Source organism: Acyrthosiphon pisum, chromosome X (genome assembly GCF_005508785.2).
Source record: "Acyrthosiphon pisum isolate AL4f chromosome X, pea_aphid_22Mar2018_4r6ur, whole genome shotgun sequence".
Taxonomy (NCBI): domain Eukaryota; kingdom Metazoa; phylum Arthropoda; class Insecta; order Hemiptera; family Aphididae; genus Acyrthosiphon; species Acyrthosiphon pisum.
Genome location: NC_042493.1, coordinates 126,701,049 through 126,713,890, shown reverse-complemented (window position 1 = coordinate 126,713,890; position 12,842 = coordinate 126,701,049). Strand labels below are relative to the sequence as shown.

Here is a 12,842-nt window from a genome sequence, read left to right as displayed (position 1 = left end):
AATACTGTAAATATTTTACGAGGTAGAATTTGGTAGACAATCACTGTGGAATGTGTTACACGGTAAAATAAAAGTCTCCAAGGGGGACATTCCCGCTTAGAAAAAAAAAATTACCGTGGAAAAGCTGGCTGTGAACATACAAATATATACTACTTTCTTTTAACCACATAACCACATACATACTCATTAACAACACAGCACAGCATTCACAAATCTTGATAGACACTTGATAACATTACCTGTTTAGTATTCTTACTCTGGGTCAAATTGGCGATACCCACCATTCACATAGAAACACATAAATACATTGTAATACAAACAAATCAATAATATTCACAAACATGAGTATATATAGTTTAATTAAATATACGCATGAAATCCTAGATATTGGGGTGTTTTCCAAACTGTGCCTTGAGTGTGGCATGAATAGACTCAACATAATTGTTAGTTCGAAACTCTGACCTAAAATATATTACAAAAATATATATTATAATTTATATAACAATAATCTGTTTATGTCATTTTTTAAGAATTCTAACCCAAAGACACTTATGTTTTCAGCGGTTATTTGTCTAAACCAAAAATCTTGTATGTAGCCAAATAAAAATGCTTGTAGGCGTTCGCGAATTACAGGTTGTTGGTTGACATAATCCACGATTATTTGAAAACCATCTAACATTGTGAAATTACAATTAATTTGGGATTCAGCAGGAAGATGGGGTAGAGCTAACACCTAAAAATTAAATACCCAAATTGAATTTAACCAAGTAAGTAAAAATATCAAACTAGTTTTAGGCAAATTAAATAATCACAAAAATGTTTCATCGTAATAGCATATTACTACCATGCGCAAAACTGTAGCCGCCTCAACACTTGTCTGAAAAAGCTGAAATAGACTGTTCATGCTTCTTTTGCAGTACCGGATAACAGACTGGCAAAAATGGAACCAACATCCCTGGAGCTTTGTTTGAGGAAAAACAATCCTTACTGCGTTCATCAAACCTCGTTCATAATCTGTTATGATGGTTAACTGGTTGTAGTTGAGAGGTAAAATCTGTCGTACAATTCTAAAGAAGGACTCGTATGTGGACAGTGTTATCCTTGTAGTCAATGCATACACCATTGGAAAAGACTGGGTAAAAATAAAATATATTAATTGTAGATAGAATTAATAGTTAAAAAAAAGTAACTTACCACATTTCTGAAAACTATATTAAAAGTAAGCAGGGAGCCTTTTTTCAAATCAGGAGGATTTCTCGGCACGGTTTTGAAAGTTCCATCTGCTCCTGCGATGGTAATTGATTGGAGTAGCTCTCCAAATACTACACCAACTCATTCTCCATCTACCATCAATGGACAATTATTTTGAAAGAATCAAGTAAAATAAGTAAGTAAAATAATAAAGAAATAATAAATAAAACAAAAAATATTTGAAATTTATTTCATGAACATTGAAGAAGGGCGCTGCAATGTTGATATATATGATGTAGATGTTGAAGCATCAATCAAGATATCTGCTAACTGATCAATAGTGGTTGGATTTTTTGGACGACGACGACGTCGCATTTTATTAAGACAAAACCGTAAATGTGTGTAGTTTTGTGCACCTTCTGGATTTATAAGGCAGTTAATGATGTACAATTAATACTTTAATCTTATTTATGCTAATAATTACAAAAATTATCTTAAATTTTTTAAAATATATAATGTTATTCCAGAATACTTACAACACAACTTCTCGGTTATAAATTTGTCTGATGGAAGTAGCCAAATTACCGGTACTTGTTCCAGCCAGACCAATAGATCTTCTTAAGTGGACCATTGGAATGTCAATATTCGGAGGAAAATGGTTGTGTTGAAGCCGAGTCATTATATCACCATTCCCTTTTTTTATATCTGTAGTCCTGACCCAAGCTGTTGATGGACAATGTACAGCAACATTTTTTTGATTTTCACACTCTAAATATCTACATGGCAATGAAATAATTAATACTCAGCGGTTGAAGTAATCTACAGAAGATAGAAATAACAAATATGTAATGCTTTAAATGATATTCCAACAGTAATTTGCTTAACAATTTTATTTTAAAATTAGCATGATGAAATAATTATATTCTTTTAGGATGTTTAAAAATTGTCTAGATATTGGTCTATTCGTACCAACAATAAAAGTAGAATTGAAATACAATCTGAAAGGAAATTTATTATTGTTACCACTGGTTGGTGTAGGTGATAGTAAACTATTTCTGAGTGAGTATGAAACAAAACTTAAATCATAACATCTAGCAAATATTATATTTGTTTAATTTTCAGATAATGTAAACCACACACGTACGGACAAATATCTACTACCCCAAATATATGAACGAAACTGTAATGGTGGCTAGCAGTATGAAAGTTTAATTTAATTCTGTGTCAACTTTGACAATTTGTTCAACGGCAACAAAGTATTAGGTAAGCAATATCATTGAAAAGTACTTGGCTTGAGTAAAAACATATTATACAAATTAATATTACTTTAAAAAAGGGATATGTCCCCATTTTATAGTACCTACCTATTGTTAAAATGTTCACAGGGCAAACTGAAAGTGGTGAATGATCTGTAGGAACATATTGGTGAAAACCTATCGATCATATTCAAACAGATAATGAACGATGCATTCAGTCACATGCCAACAAAACTGTGGCTATAAGATGATTAGTTGACTTATGTAATTATATTACTGTTCAGTCTTACTCACGTTTTATCATTCCTTGCCCCATTTTTATAATATCTATAATTCAGGTTATCCATAATGACTGTAGAATTTAACCTAACACCAGGTAAAATTATAAATGTTTCGGCTCGCTGATGCTGGATATTTGCCAGTTGACCTGGTACAAAAATAATATAAAACTAATTACATTACAGTATAGAGTTGTTCGTATCTGCTTTAATAAAACAGTTTGAATCTGTTCTACTATTGATAATTATAAAGAACTGTATATATTTTCTTTAAATTTCCTATTTATAATTTACATTAAAAAATCATGTTTAATTTGATATAAATATAAGTAAACGTTATTATCAAATGTTTTTAAGTGTATTAATTCATATTAATATAGGTATCCCACACAACTAACAACATAATATTCTATAATTCATATCAGTCCCTAAAATTGTGTGTACTACGACACACTTTGCGTAGTACGAAAAGTGCAGTGTGTATTACAAATTTTAAAAGTGTGTTATTCTAATTAAACCTTTATAATAATATTAAGTTTAATTTTATATCTTTACATTTTTTTTATATTATAATGGTTTTTTCCAAACCACATTTTGATTATTATCTACATTCTACACAGACACACAGTAAACAATATTGTGTGTTGTCTTATTATAGTTATTAGTAGCTATTTTTATTATTATCAGCTTAGTAGTGAACGGTGGTATATAGTATAATAGTGTTTTAAGTGTTTATTTAGAAATAATTTAGATTTGACCGATTTGGGACCATGTGTGTACTGCGTAGTACGAAAATTGGGATATTTTAGGGACTGATTCATATAAAATACCATCGTTATCCTCTTCAAAATCATCATATTCTTCCTCTTCACCAATAACACCTTCTTCCTCCACCTCATCATCAAAAACGTCTAAATCCATTAACTCAACAATATGTAATATGTAACATTTAGACTTAAATAAAATCACAGGATAACTAATAAATGGTGGACCGTACTGAGTGTGGAATGATCCCATATACATATACATATATACGCATTAGGCATATACTTACGCTCCCTCACACACCACACACGACACATGCAAAACATAAATGATATTCAACGCCTCTCCGACCAGCCGTTTAGTAAAAACCAACTATCAATTATCAACGGCGCCAGACGACAGCACAGTATAACTCATAATAAACTTCAAGAAGCCGACGACAAGTTTCCGATATAGACGTAGGGACATAATAACACAATAAATTACCTACCAGCGACACCTTTGTCATACCACTGAAGACAGAAAGTCATAAACACATCAATACGTAAACGCAGACATCGATGCACCAGAAGAAGGGATCACACCAAAGTCACATTATATAAGGACCCTACGGGGATCGACTCGCCGAACAGTTTTTTTCACAAGAACATCCGATGCACAACGTCTACGCCAGTCAGCGTCATGATACACCTTCTTTGCTGATCAGAGGAGTATCCACCAACATCAATTCAGACGTATATGTATATTGAATCATTTTCAACATTCTGTATGACCCACACAATTAATTATCCCTTATTACACACCAAATGCACTTAGTTTCTTCTTTTGATTTATCTATCTAACTACTCCCCTACCATACAACCCTTGTGACTATTGTCGTGTAATAGCGTGCTACTAAAATTTAATTATTATTAGATCATAATCACATTAATTTATTTAGAATACATAAGCATAATTTTAAGTGCTCCATAACTTAAATTACATTCGGTTAGCCGTCGACTGCGTACGATTGCTGCGAGTGTAGGGATTTCTATGAGCAAAACATAGTTTATAAGATTATCATAAGTATTACATAATTACGTTAATTTATTTAGAATATATAAGCATAATTTTAAGTGCTCCATAACTTAAATTACATTCGGTTAGCCGTCGACTGTGTACGATTGCTGTGAATGTAGGAACTTTCAAGAGCATATGATAATAGTCACAATCACAATAGTTAAAACACAGGTTTTTATTACCACATGCAACGAGGCTCTAGACCAGGGGTCACCAACTAATTTCTATGGGGGTCCGTTTTGAAACTTACCAAACTTTACGCGGTCCAAACAGTTTCAATGACTTTTACACACGTTAATAAATAGGTATTTATAATTTATAAACTTGTGATTATGTTTATTTATTTATTCAGATTGTATTATACACACGTTAATAAATAGGTAGGTATATACATTTTTTAAATTTGTATTTATATTTATTTATTAATTCAAATTGTATTTTACACACATTAATAAATAGGTATATACATTTTTAAATTTGTATTTATATTTATTTATTTAAATTGAATTTGCAAAAAAAAAAAGATTATACTTGAAATATTTCATTTTTAATGTGAAAAATTACATTTTTTAGTTTTCACGAGCTTCCTAATATTTGGAGTGAAGTTAGTGCAACTGATTTGCATTAACTCGTTAAGATGTTCATCTGTTAACCGAGATCTGAAATTGTTTTTAATAAAGTTCATCTTAGAAAAAGCGGCTTCACAAACATATGTTGATCCAAACATTGTACACAGTTTTGAAACCAGGCGTTTTAGTTCTGGGTATTTACTTGAACAAACGTATTTCATCCAGAATTGATCGTACTGTAAAGTGTTGGTGACTTGAGTAAATTTCTCCTTTAAACTCATGTCTTCCTGGAATTCGATTATCTCCAACTGTAGGGCAGCTTTATTAGAGCCAAAAACGCTTGTGGCTTCACTACTCCATTCGCCGTTGGGATGTAATGAAAAACAATTATTCAAAATTTGCACTACATTCTCAATTTTTTTGAAATCAGTAAATCTATCTTCAAATTCAGATTTAAGTTTCTTTATAAAATTAATGAACTGATTGAGATCAATATCATTATTATCTTCAGCGTCATCAAAAACAGTATTTAAGTTAGGAAAGTGCAAACGTTCGTTTTCTATATCTTCGCAAAAGAGATCCATTTTCCTTGAAAAACATTTGATTTCTGACAGTAGATGGCACACTAATTTTCCTTTACCTTGTAGTTTGAAATTTAAATCGTTGATATGTTTAAATATATCTGTCAAAAAAGCGATAGATGTGACATGTTCTTTTATTTCAAGGAAATCTTAATAGTCTTTTGCACATAATTGATCACTGCTAGAAAAGGAATAACTTGATCTCGTCCAATATTGCGAAAAATCGTTGAAGTACCAAACCATTTGCTCAACCACCTTACATTATTGTATAGCTGTAAATCACCATATTGTGATTTAACTCATCGAGAAATGATTTAAATTGACGGTGCTTCAATGATGATTTGGCTCGAATAAAGTTTACTATTTTGATCACTTGTGTCATTGTAGCTTCGAGATTTAAATTTAACTTGCAACACAACACACTTTGATGGATAATGCAGTGATAAGATATTATCTTGTTATTGCATTTCGGATTATTAATTAGTCTCTGAACAAAACTTTTTTTATTTCCAATCATCGATGGCACGCCGTCTGTTGTTAATGAAATAAGTTTTTTCATATCTAATTTATATTTTTCGAAATATTCTATAACAGCTTTATATATGTCTTCACCACAAGTGGTCCCTAAAAGTGGTAAAATAGTTAATATTTCTTTAACAAACTGTTCACTGGTATTGTCGAAATATCGTACAAAAATACACAACTGAGCTGTATCAGTCTTATCACACGATTCATCCATAGCTAAAGCATAATAACCCGTGGCCGATAAAGATTGTATTAAATTAGAATGATTCTCCTTTGCTAATAAATAGTTCTGTATTTCGAGTATTTGAAGACGTAGATAACAGAATATTACGAATAGTCTCCATAATATCATTTTTACTATCAAATAACGCATTTCCAGCTTCAATCATACATTCTTTGATTATATCAGCATCGTTAAACGGTTTCATGTGTTTAGCAAGTATCCATGAAATACGCATAGAAGCCTCCGTACATTTTTCTTGTTCACTCATTGCCTTGTTAATAATTTGAGTCGATGTTGAATAAGATAAATATAAACTCTCAATTTTGGATTTACGAAGATTACTTCCTACCTGGTACTTTTCACTAAACGATTTGTGTTTAGTCTCATAATGTCTTTTCAGATTTGAACTTTTGATGATGGCTACTGTTTGTTAACAAATCAAACAAACAGGTAAAGCTCCAACACGGTTAGGTAATGTAAAGCAATATAAATCAGTCCATTCTGCGAGAAACTGTCGATTTTCAGCTTCTACTTTTCTTTTTTTTCTTTCCATATTCAAAATTTGTACAAGAAAAACTAATAATCGAACACGAACAGAACGTCAACACACACAGTGCAAAAAAACGGTTTGAACTTATGAACACTATCTATACTCGAAACTCGTCTGTCGCGTCGCGGCGCATACGGATTACTGCGAACTATACACGCGTTCTACGTAGACAGACGCTCGATGTTATGATCTTATCTTATTATTTATTATCGGATTTAAACTAGATAAAAACTATTCCGTGGATAAGGCCCGTTTCATACGCGCCACTCCGACGATGGCGCGTTTCCCTCGCCGGTATGGCGCATATGAATTTAATCATTGTAAAATGAAAACGCGCGCGCGGTCCGTAAAAAAAGTGCTCGAGGTCCGTATCCGGACCGCGGTCCGCCAGTTGGTGACCCCTGCTATAGACTATAGAGTAATGCTAGCCGATTAAAGTTATAATTATGTGTATGCCTTGAGATAATTGGTAAATAAAACTCAAAAGTATGTAGGTACCTACCTATATTCTCAGTTATTTTAAATCATAATATAAATAAAATGCATAGCTATATAATATTTAATTTATTTATAAGTTAGGTATATGGCAATGTCATTCTATACTCCGGCCCACGAGAGTCCATACGTAAACCGCGCATCTATACTGACGGTCGCGACAGCTGCCGGCCGAATTTTCTCCCACCATAGTGCTGTTCCCACCACTCGGAAACGTGAATACAACGGGTCATAAAAACACGGCTAACGACGGCTGTCGGCGATCGTTGCCGGCCGGTTTCCGATCGGTATGATTCAGCGTATGGAAGGGGAACCGATGCGCAGCGACGGACGCGTTCTGACATATGGACTCTCGTGGGCCGGAGTATATAAAGAAAAACTTCTGAGCAACGATTAGTATAATGTTATTTTCTAGTTAGTACCATTTTCAGTAATTTTTAATGTTAACACTTAATAATAGGTATTATACTCTTCATTTCTTATCATAATAATTATTATAATATAAGTATCTATTGAAATAAATAATAGTATATAAATAATATGATTATGTCAAATTAATATTTTATTAGGTAGGTGAATAAACTATTTTTTGCATATTTATGCTTTACTGCTTTGGATAAATTATTAATTCACAAATAAATATACAATAATTAAATAAATATAATAATTTAAATATAAATGCATCTGCAAGTCTACATTATATACAATTACAATAGGTAAGTAAGTAGGAATCTAATATAAAGTACAAACATTATTCAGTCTGACTATTATTATATAATAGATAATAGATAGGACTTCTATCCATATCTTCTTCGACCTTCCTATCACTCTCTTTCCTTCTACATATATTTGGATATTACCATAGCCACTCTGGCACTCTCACTCCTTCCAAGTCATATATCATCATAATTCATAACAGGCGATCTCGACCTATTTTCCCTCATCTTATTTACAATTGGAGCTACAGAGGACAGAGCTACAACTCCCTTAGTCTCTTCATAATATAGTAACTACCTATTTTTTCCATAAGTATTGGATTCAAAAAAAAAAAAAAAAAAATAAGATAAATGTTTTCTAAAACTTTCCAACCTTGCCTATATTTATTAGTTAAACCATTATCAACTTTTAATTTTCAAATAACAACCTATTCTAAAGTTTTCATAAATGTATTATTATTTTTAATGAATTTCCACAAAACGTTTTTTATTAGTACCTACTTTAGAGAGATATAGATCTTCAAATTGGGTTGTCTTAAAAAATACAATATTAAAATTTTAAAATTCTAAAATTTTATACGGTCTAGGATAATTGCGTGGCCAGGATTTTTGTTTGGGGGGGGGGGGCTGATAATGTGTTTGCATAGAGTTTTGGTTATTTTTTTTAAATTAACGTCACTGGTGTGGGACTATACAGGACTATATACGGCTCACAACAACAAAATTCCATAATCATAGTTCGGGTTGTAAAATTTCATGAAATTTATTTTCTTGAAATATTTCATGAATTTTTCATGAAAAATATTTTTTTTTTTATTTCCAAGTGAAATAAAGAAAATATTTTACATACTAGTCATACTACATACATAATAATAAATAATATACAAACATAGACGTATAAAAAACTAGATAACCGACTATAAGACAATATTGAAGTCAGCTATATGCCAATAGGGAAAAATTGCATGATTGATTGATAAAATCAAATGTGTATATTTTTAATTGCATATATTATATTATTATGTCATATAATTATATAAATATGTATAGGTATCTTATATTCTTATAATCTTATCTATTGAGTTTTTTTTTAAACATTTCCCTGTTGGCAAATGGCCACTAGACTTCAATGTTCCTATGGGAATGTAATATGCATATGCAAATCTGCTATCTAGTTGTTTTACATGTCTATGAACACAACATATATAATTTAGAAGTTGTTTAACAAATCTTTAATATAATTAATTTAAACTATACACTTTAAAATATTACTGAAAAATGAAAATACACTACTTTTTGGAAAGTACAAAAACAAAATGTATCAATTGACTAATACAGCGATACACATATTAAATATATAACAAGTTCTTATACTTGATGTAAAGGGTAATTAATAATTATTAAATTTTAAATTTTAATGTTTCATCGTTGAAACTTGAAAAAATAAATCATCATCATTATCCAAATTATACTCATCATCAGTTTCATGATATATTTCAATATCATCTTCAGCTTCTTGAGATATTTCAATATCATCGTTTGTAGATATAGCAGTATTTGTTGTGCTGATTTCATTTTGACTCGTTAATGTGGACAATGGTGCATTAGTATCACAGTTTGATGTAGATTTAGTGCTATTTTTCGATGTGCCTTTTAAAATCTAAATATTAAAAATTTAAAAATAATCGTTAATTTGTACTTATTAAAACAATTATTCAATATTTTATTTACTTATAAAATGAAAAATTAATGATTACCTGCAAATTATGTTTAATGAACACCAGTCTAGCGGCTCTTTCATTTAAAAGTCTATTTCTTTTTGAACTGTGAACATCTTTATATGTACTAAAAGTACGTTCTATAGCAGCTGAAGTTGAAGGCAAAGATAATATTTTTATGGCTATTTTACCAAGTTCTGTATGATTACAAAATGCTCTTCACCAATGTAATGCCTCTGTCTCTTCTGCAGCAACCCAAAGATATTCATTGGTTTTTGAAAATGGTCCGGATTTGTTTTTGAAGTTAGCAAAATCAGAAATTACCTTTTTTGCATCAATTTCTATATTATCCATGTGTTTAGATAACTGATAAATAAATTCTATTGCTTCATTGTGGTCATTTGAATCAAACAATTTACCAAAGTATTTTGGGTCAAGTAAGTTTGCAGCTTTGTGGATTTTAGATTGACAAAATTCTTTTCTTTGATCAAGAGCTTCCATTATATTATGTTTTTCTTCATATCTTAAAATGTTATTATTTTTAAATGTCTTCAAATGATTTTTTTAATTCCATAAATATTATAGGTACAATACTTAGTTGGGGTGTATCACTTTCAATTTTTGTAATCCATTTTGCTACTGGATTCATTAGACTATAGAAAAATTCAACTTTTTTCCAGAAATTTGAGCTGCTTATAGTTTTCTTTACATTTGGCTTCAGGTCTTTTTCAACAATTTCATCAACATTCATTGAGCGGATAATTTGTTTATTAACTAACAGTGATTTTAAAAAAACTAGTACGGATCCCCATCTAGTAACAACTGGTAACGAAAGTGCTATGGAAGTGGAACTATTTGCATTTCTCTTATCCAGAAATGCTGCACTAGTTATGTGTCCCCTTTTTATATTATTGACTATATCTTTTCCATCACTAATTATATCTTTTAATGAATTCATTTTAATTATATCATTTATCAGAAAATTTAGGCCATGTGCAACACATCCCTATGAAGTTATGTAAGGGTACTTTTCAGTTATAAGAGTCCAAGCCTTTTTCATGTTTTTTGCATTATCTGTAACCACACCAAATACTTTACGTGGACCAATATCTTCAATTACAGAAATAATCTGTTCTGCTATATGTTCCCCTATATGGCGATCAACTCCAGTAGGTAATGATTTATAAAATATTGGTTTAGGAGTTGTAACTACAAAATGTATAATACTTTCATTCCGAATGTTAGTCCAGCCATCACACATAACACCAAGTGCATCCGAATCAGCAATACAAATTGTGGTATGCTCTTTAACTTTGGAGAATTCATCGTCTAGAAGTTTATTTGAAACCAAATGTCTAGTAGGTGGTTTTATGCTGGGCGAAGTGCTTTGAAAAATTCTATCCAATAAAAGTTATCCACTAAATTTAATGGAGATGCTGTAGCATAAACTGCACGGGCCAAAAGAACATCAATATTTTTCTTTTCATTGGCATTCAATTTATCACAATATTTAAGAATAGAACTCTTTTTACTGGAATTTCCACATTTCAATTTGTAAATGTACTAGATACAGTACTTTGGTTAAAACTAAATGATGTAGTTGGTGTTGAACTATACATTATGGCATCATGTTCCTTTTGATTGATAGTACTTGGTGTAGATAATAACGAGGAATTTATTATGGGTTCTGGTCCACTCTTCTAAAGGATCATCAATATCATTATCATTTATATTTTCTTCAATACAATGATTACCTAAAATTAAAATATAATTAAATATTAAATTCCACAAATTCATATATTTTCTTGTATAGTAAATAGGTGGTAGGTAGTAATTTTAACTTTAATAAACAAATATGGAATAACACTAGTACAGTAGTACATAATACAAAATATTTTTTTTTTTTTTTTAGGCTTAATACAGGCCATTTAGGCCCATTGCCGCTTCCGCTATCTCCTTCCACGCTTCTCTGTGTGCTGCCTGTTCTTCTCCATTCCGTACTCCTAGCATTCTGAGGTCTTCCTTAACTCGGTCCTCCCATCGTTGTCTAGGCCTTCATCTCGGTCGATTTTTATCTGGCTTCCATTTCGTGATGATCGATATAAGTTGGCCCTCTGCTCTTCAGACGTGACCGGCCCATCTTATTCTCTGGCTCTTGAGTGTGGAAACTATATTAGGCTCGTTATATAGAGCATTGAGTTCTCTGTTTGACCTTATCTCGTAGCTACCTTCGTCATTTCTTTTTGGCCCAAATATTCTTCGCAGGACTTTCCTTTCAAAAATCATTAATTTGTTTTCGTCAGACTTAGTAGACGCCCATGCCCCACAGGCATACAGTACAATTGGTCTAACAAGGGTCTTATATAATCGGATTTTTGTTTTTCTTGATAAAATTTTTGACTTAAATAATTGGACTAGTGAAAAATACAAAACATGGCTGGTTCAACTGAAGACAACGCTGCATTATACAAGAAGAAGACCTTTACGTATGTACCACCATCACCACCGGCTGAACTCATCGAAACCACAAGCTACACGATCAACTTTACAGCTCGCAAATTTATACTTGTCGGTGTCGATCCTACCGATAATTTTCAAGTCACCGTTAATTAACACCATCGCGCCATGTTAAAATATCGCCGGATTTCCTGAGACGCATATTCTCTATGATGGGGCATATCTTATCATTTATATTAGATACGGTCCAGTACAAGCGCATTATATTTCTTGAGACGGAATTTCATAAAATATCCAGTATGGTGTATCGCGGAGAAAATGTGCTAGTAATAGAGTCAAAAACTCAGGACGGATGCAGAGTACTGTTAAATCGGGAGGACTTTATTAAGCTTCAATATCTTGAATGTAGTATTTTTGAAAGTATTGTACGGAAAGAAGTAAACACTGCTCCATTAATTA

General features: G+C 31.5%; 3 protein-coding genes across 3 annotated transcripts; all 3 read right to left on the bottom strand.

The window, feature by feature from the left end:
- Positions 1-173: 173 nt before the first annotated feature.
- On the bottom strand, positions 174-1,306 carry LOC100572003. The gene is made up of 3 exons (XM_016808619.2): positions 1,195-1,306; positions 845-1,132; positions 174-733 (listed from the first exon to the last, which is right to left on the bottom strand). The coding sequence occupies exons 2-3, from the start codon at positions 1,121-1,123 to the stop codon at positions 488-490; spliced, it is 525 nt and encodes a 174-aa protein (XP_016664108.1). The 5' UTR covers positions 1,124-1,132; positions 1,195-1,306; the 3' UTR covers positions 174-487.
- A 131-nt stretch (positions 1,307-1,437) lies between these two features.
- LOC115033246 lies at positions 1,438-3,826 on the bottom strand. Its single transcript, XM_029485496.1, has 4 exons — positions 3,556-3,826; positions 2,742-2,874; positions 1,728-1,967; positions 1,438-1,618 (listed from the first exon to the last, which is right to left on the bottom strand). The coding sequence occupies exons 1-4, from the start codon at positions 3,752-3,754 to the stop codon at positions 1,438-1,440; spliced, it is 753 nt and encodes a 250-aa protein (XP_029341356.1). The 5' UTR covers positions 3,755-3,826.
- A 343-nt stretch (positions 3,827-4,169) lies between these two features.
- Positions 4,170-6,438, bottom strand: LOC100574997 (general transcription factor II-I repeat domain-containing protein 2B-like). Its single transcript, XM_008190374.1, has 4 exons — positions 6,198-6,438; positions 5,526-5,800; positions 5,179-5,405; positions 4,170-4,254 (listed from the first exon to the last, which is right to left on the bottom strand). Exons 1-4 carry the CDS (start codon positions 6,436-6,438, stop codon positions 4,170-4,172), a joined length of 828 nt encoding a protein of 275 aa, XP_008188596.1.
- Between the last annotated feature and the right edge of the window lie 6,404 nt (positions 6,439-12,842).

Bases quoted from the DNA above. Each gene is read 5' to 3' on its own strand.
- LOC100572003 (XM_016808619.2), bottom strand. From the start codon at position 1,123: ATGGTGTATGCATTGACTACAAGGATAACACTGTCCACATACGAGTCC. The intron at 734-844 runs GTAGTAATATGC...TTTAATTTTTAG, and splicing joins CGGCTACAGTTTTGCGCATG to GTGTTAGCTCTACCCCATCT.
- LOC115033246 (XM_029485496.1), bottom strand. From the start codon at position 3,754: ATGTATATGTATATGGGATCATTCCACACTCAGTACGGTCCACCATTT. The intron at 2,875-3,555 runs GTATTTTATATG...TTTTTGTACCAG, and splicing joins TTTTGAAGAGGATAACGATG to GTCAACTGGCAAATATCCAG. The intron at 1,619-1,727 runs GTAAGTATTCTG...TAACTGCCTTAT, and splicing joins TATAACCGAGAAGTTGTGTT to AAATCCAGAAGGTGCACAAA.
- LOC100574997 (XM_008190374.1), bottom strand. From the start codon at position 6,438: ATGGATGAATCGTGTGATAAGACTGATACAGCTCAGTTGTGTATTTTT. The intron at 5,406-5,525 runs GTAGTGCAAATT...ATCGAATTCCAG, and splicing joins ATTTCAAAAAAATTGAGAAT to GAAGACATGAGTTTAAAGGA. The intron at 4,255-5,178 runs GTTAATGCAAAT...TGGGTCATACAG, and splicing joins ACAGATGAACATCTTAACGA to AATGTTGAAAATGATTCAAT.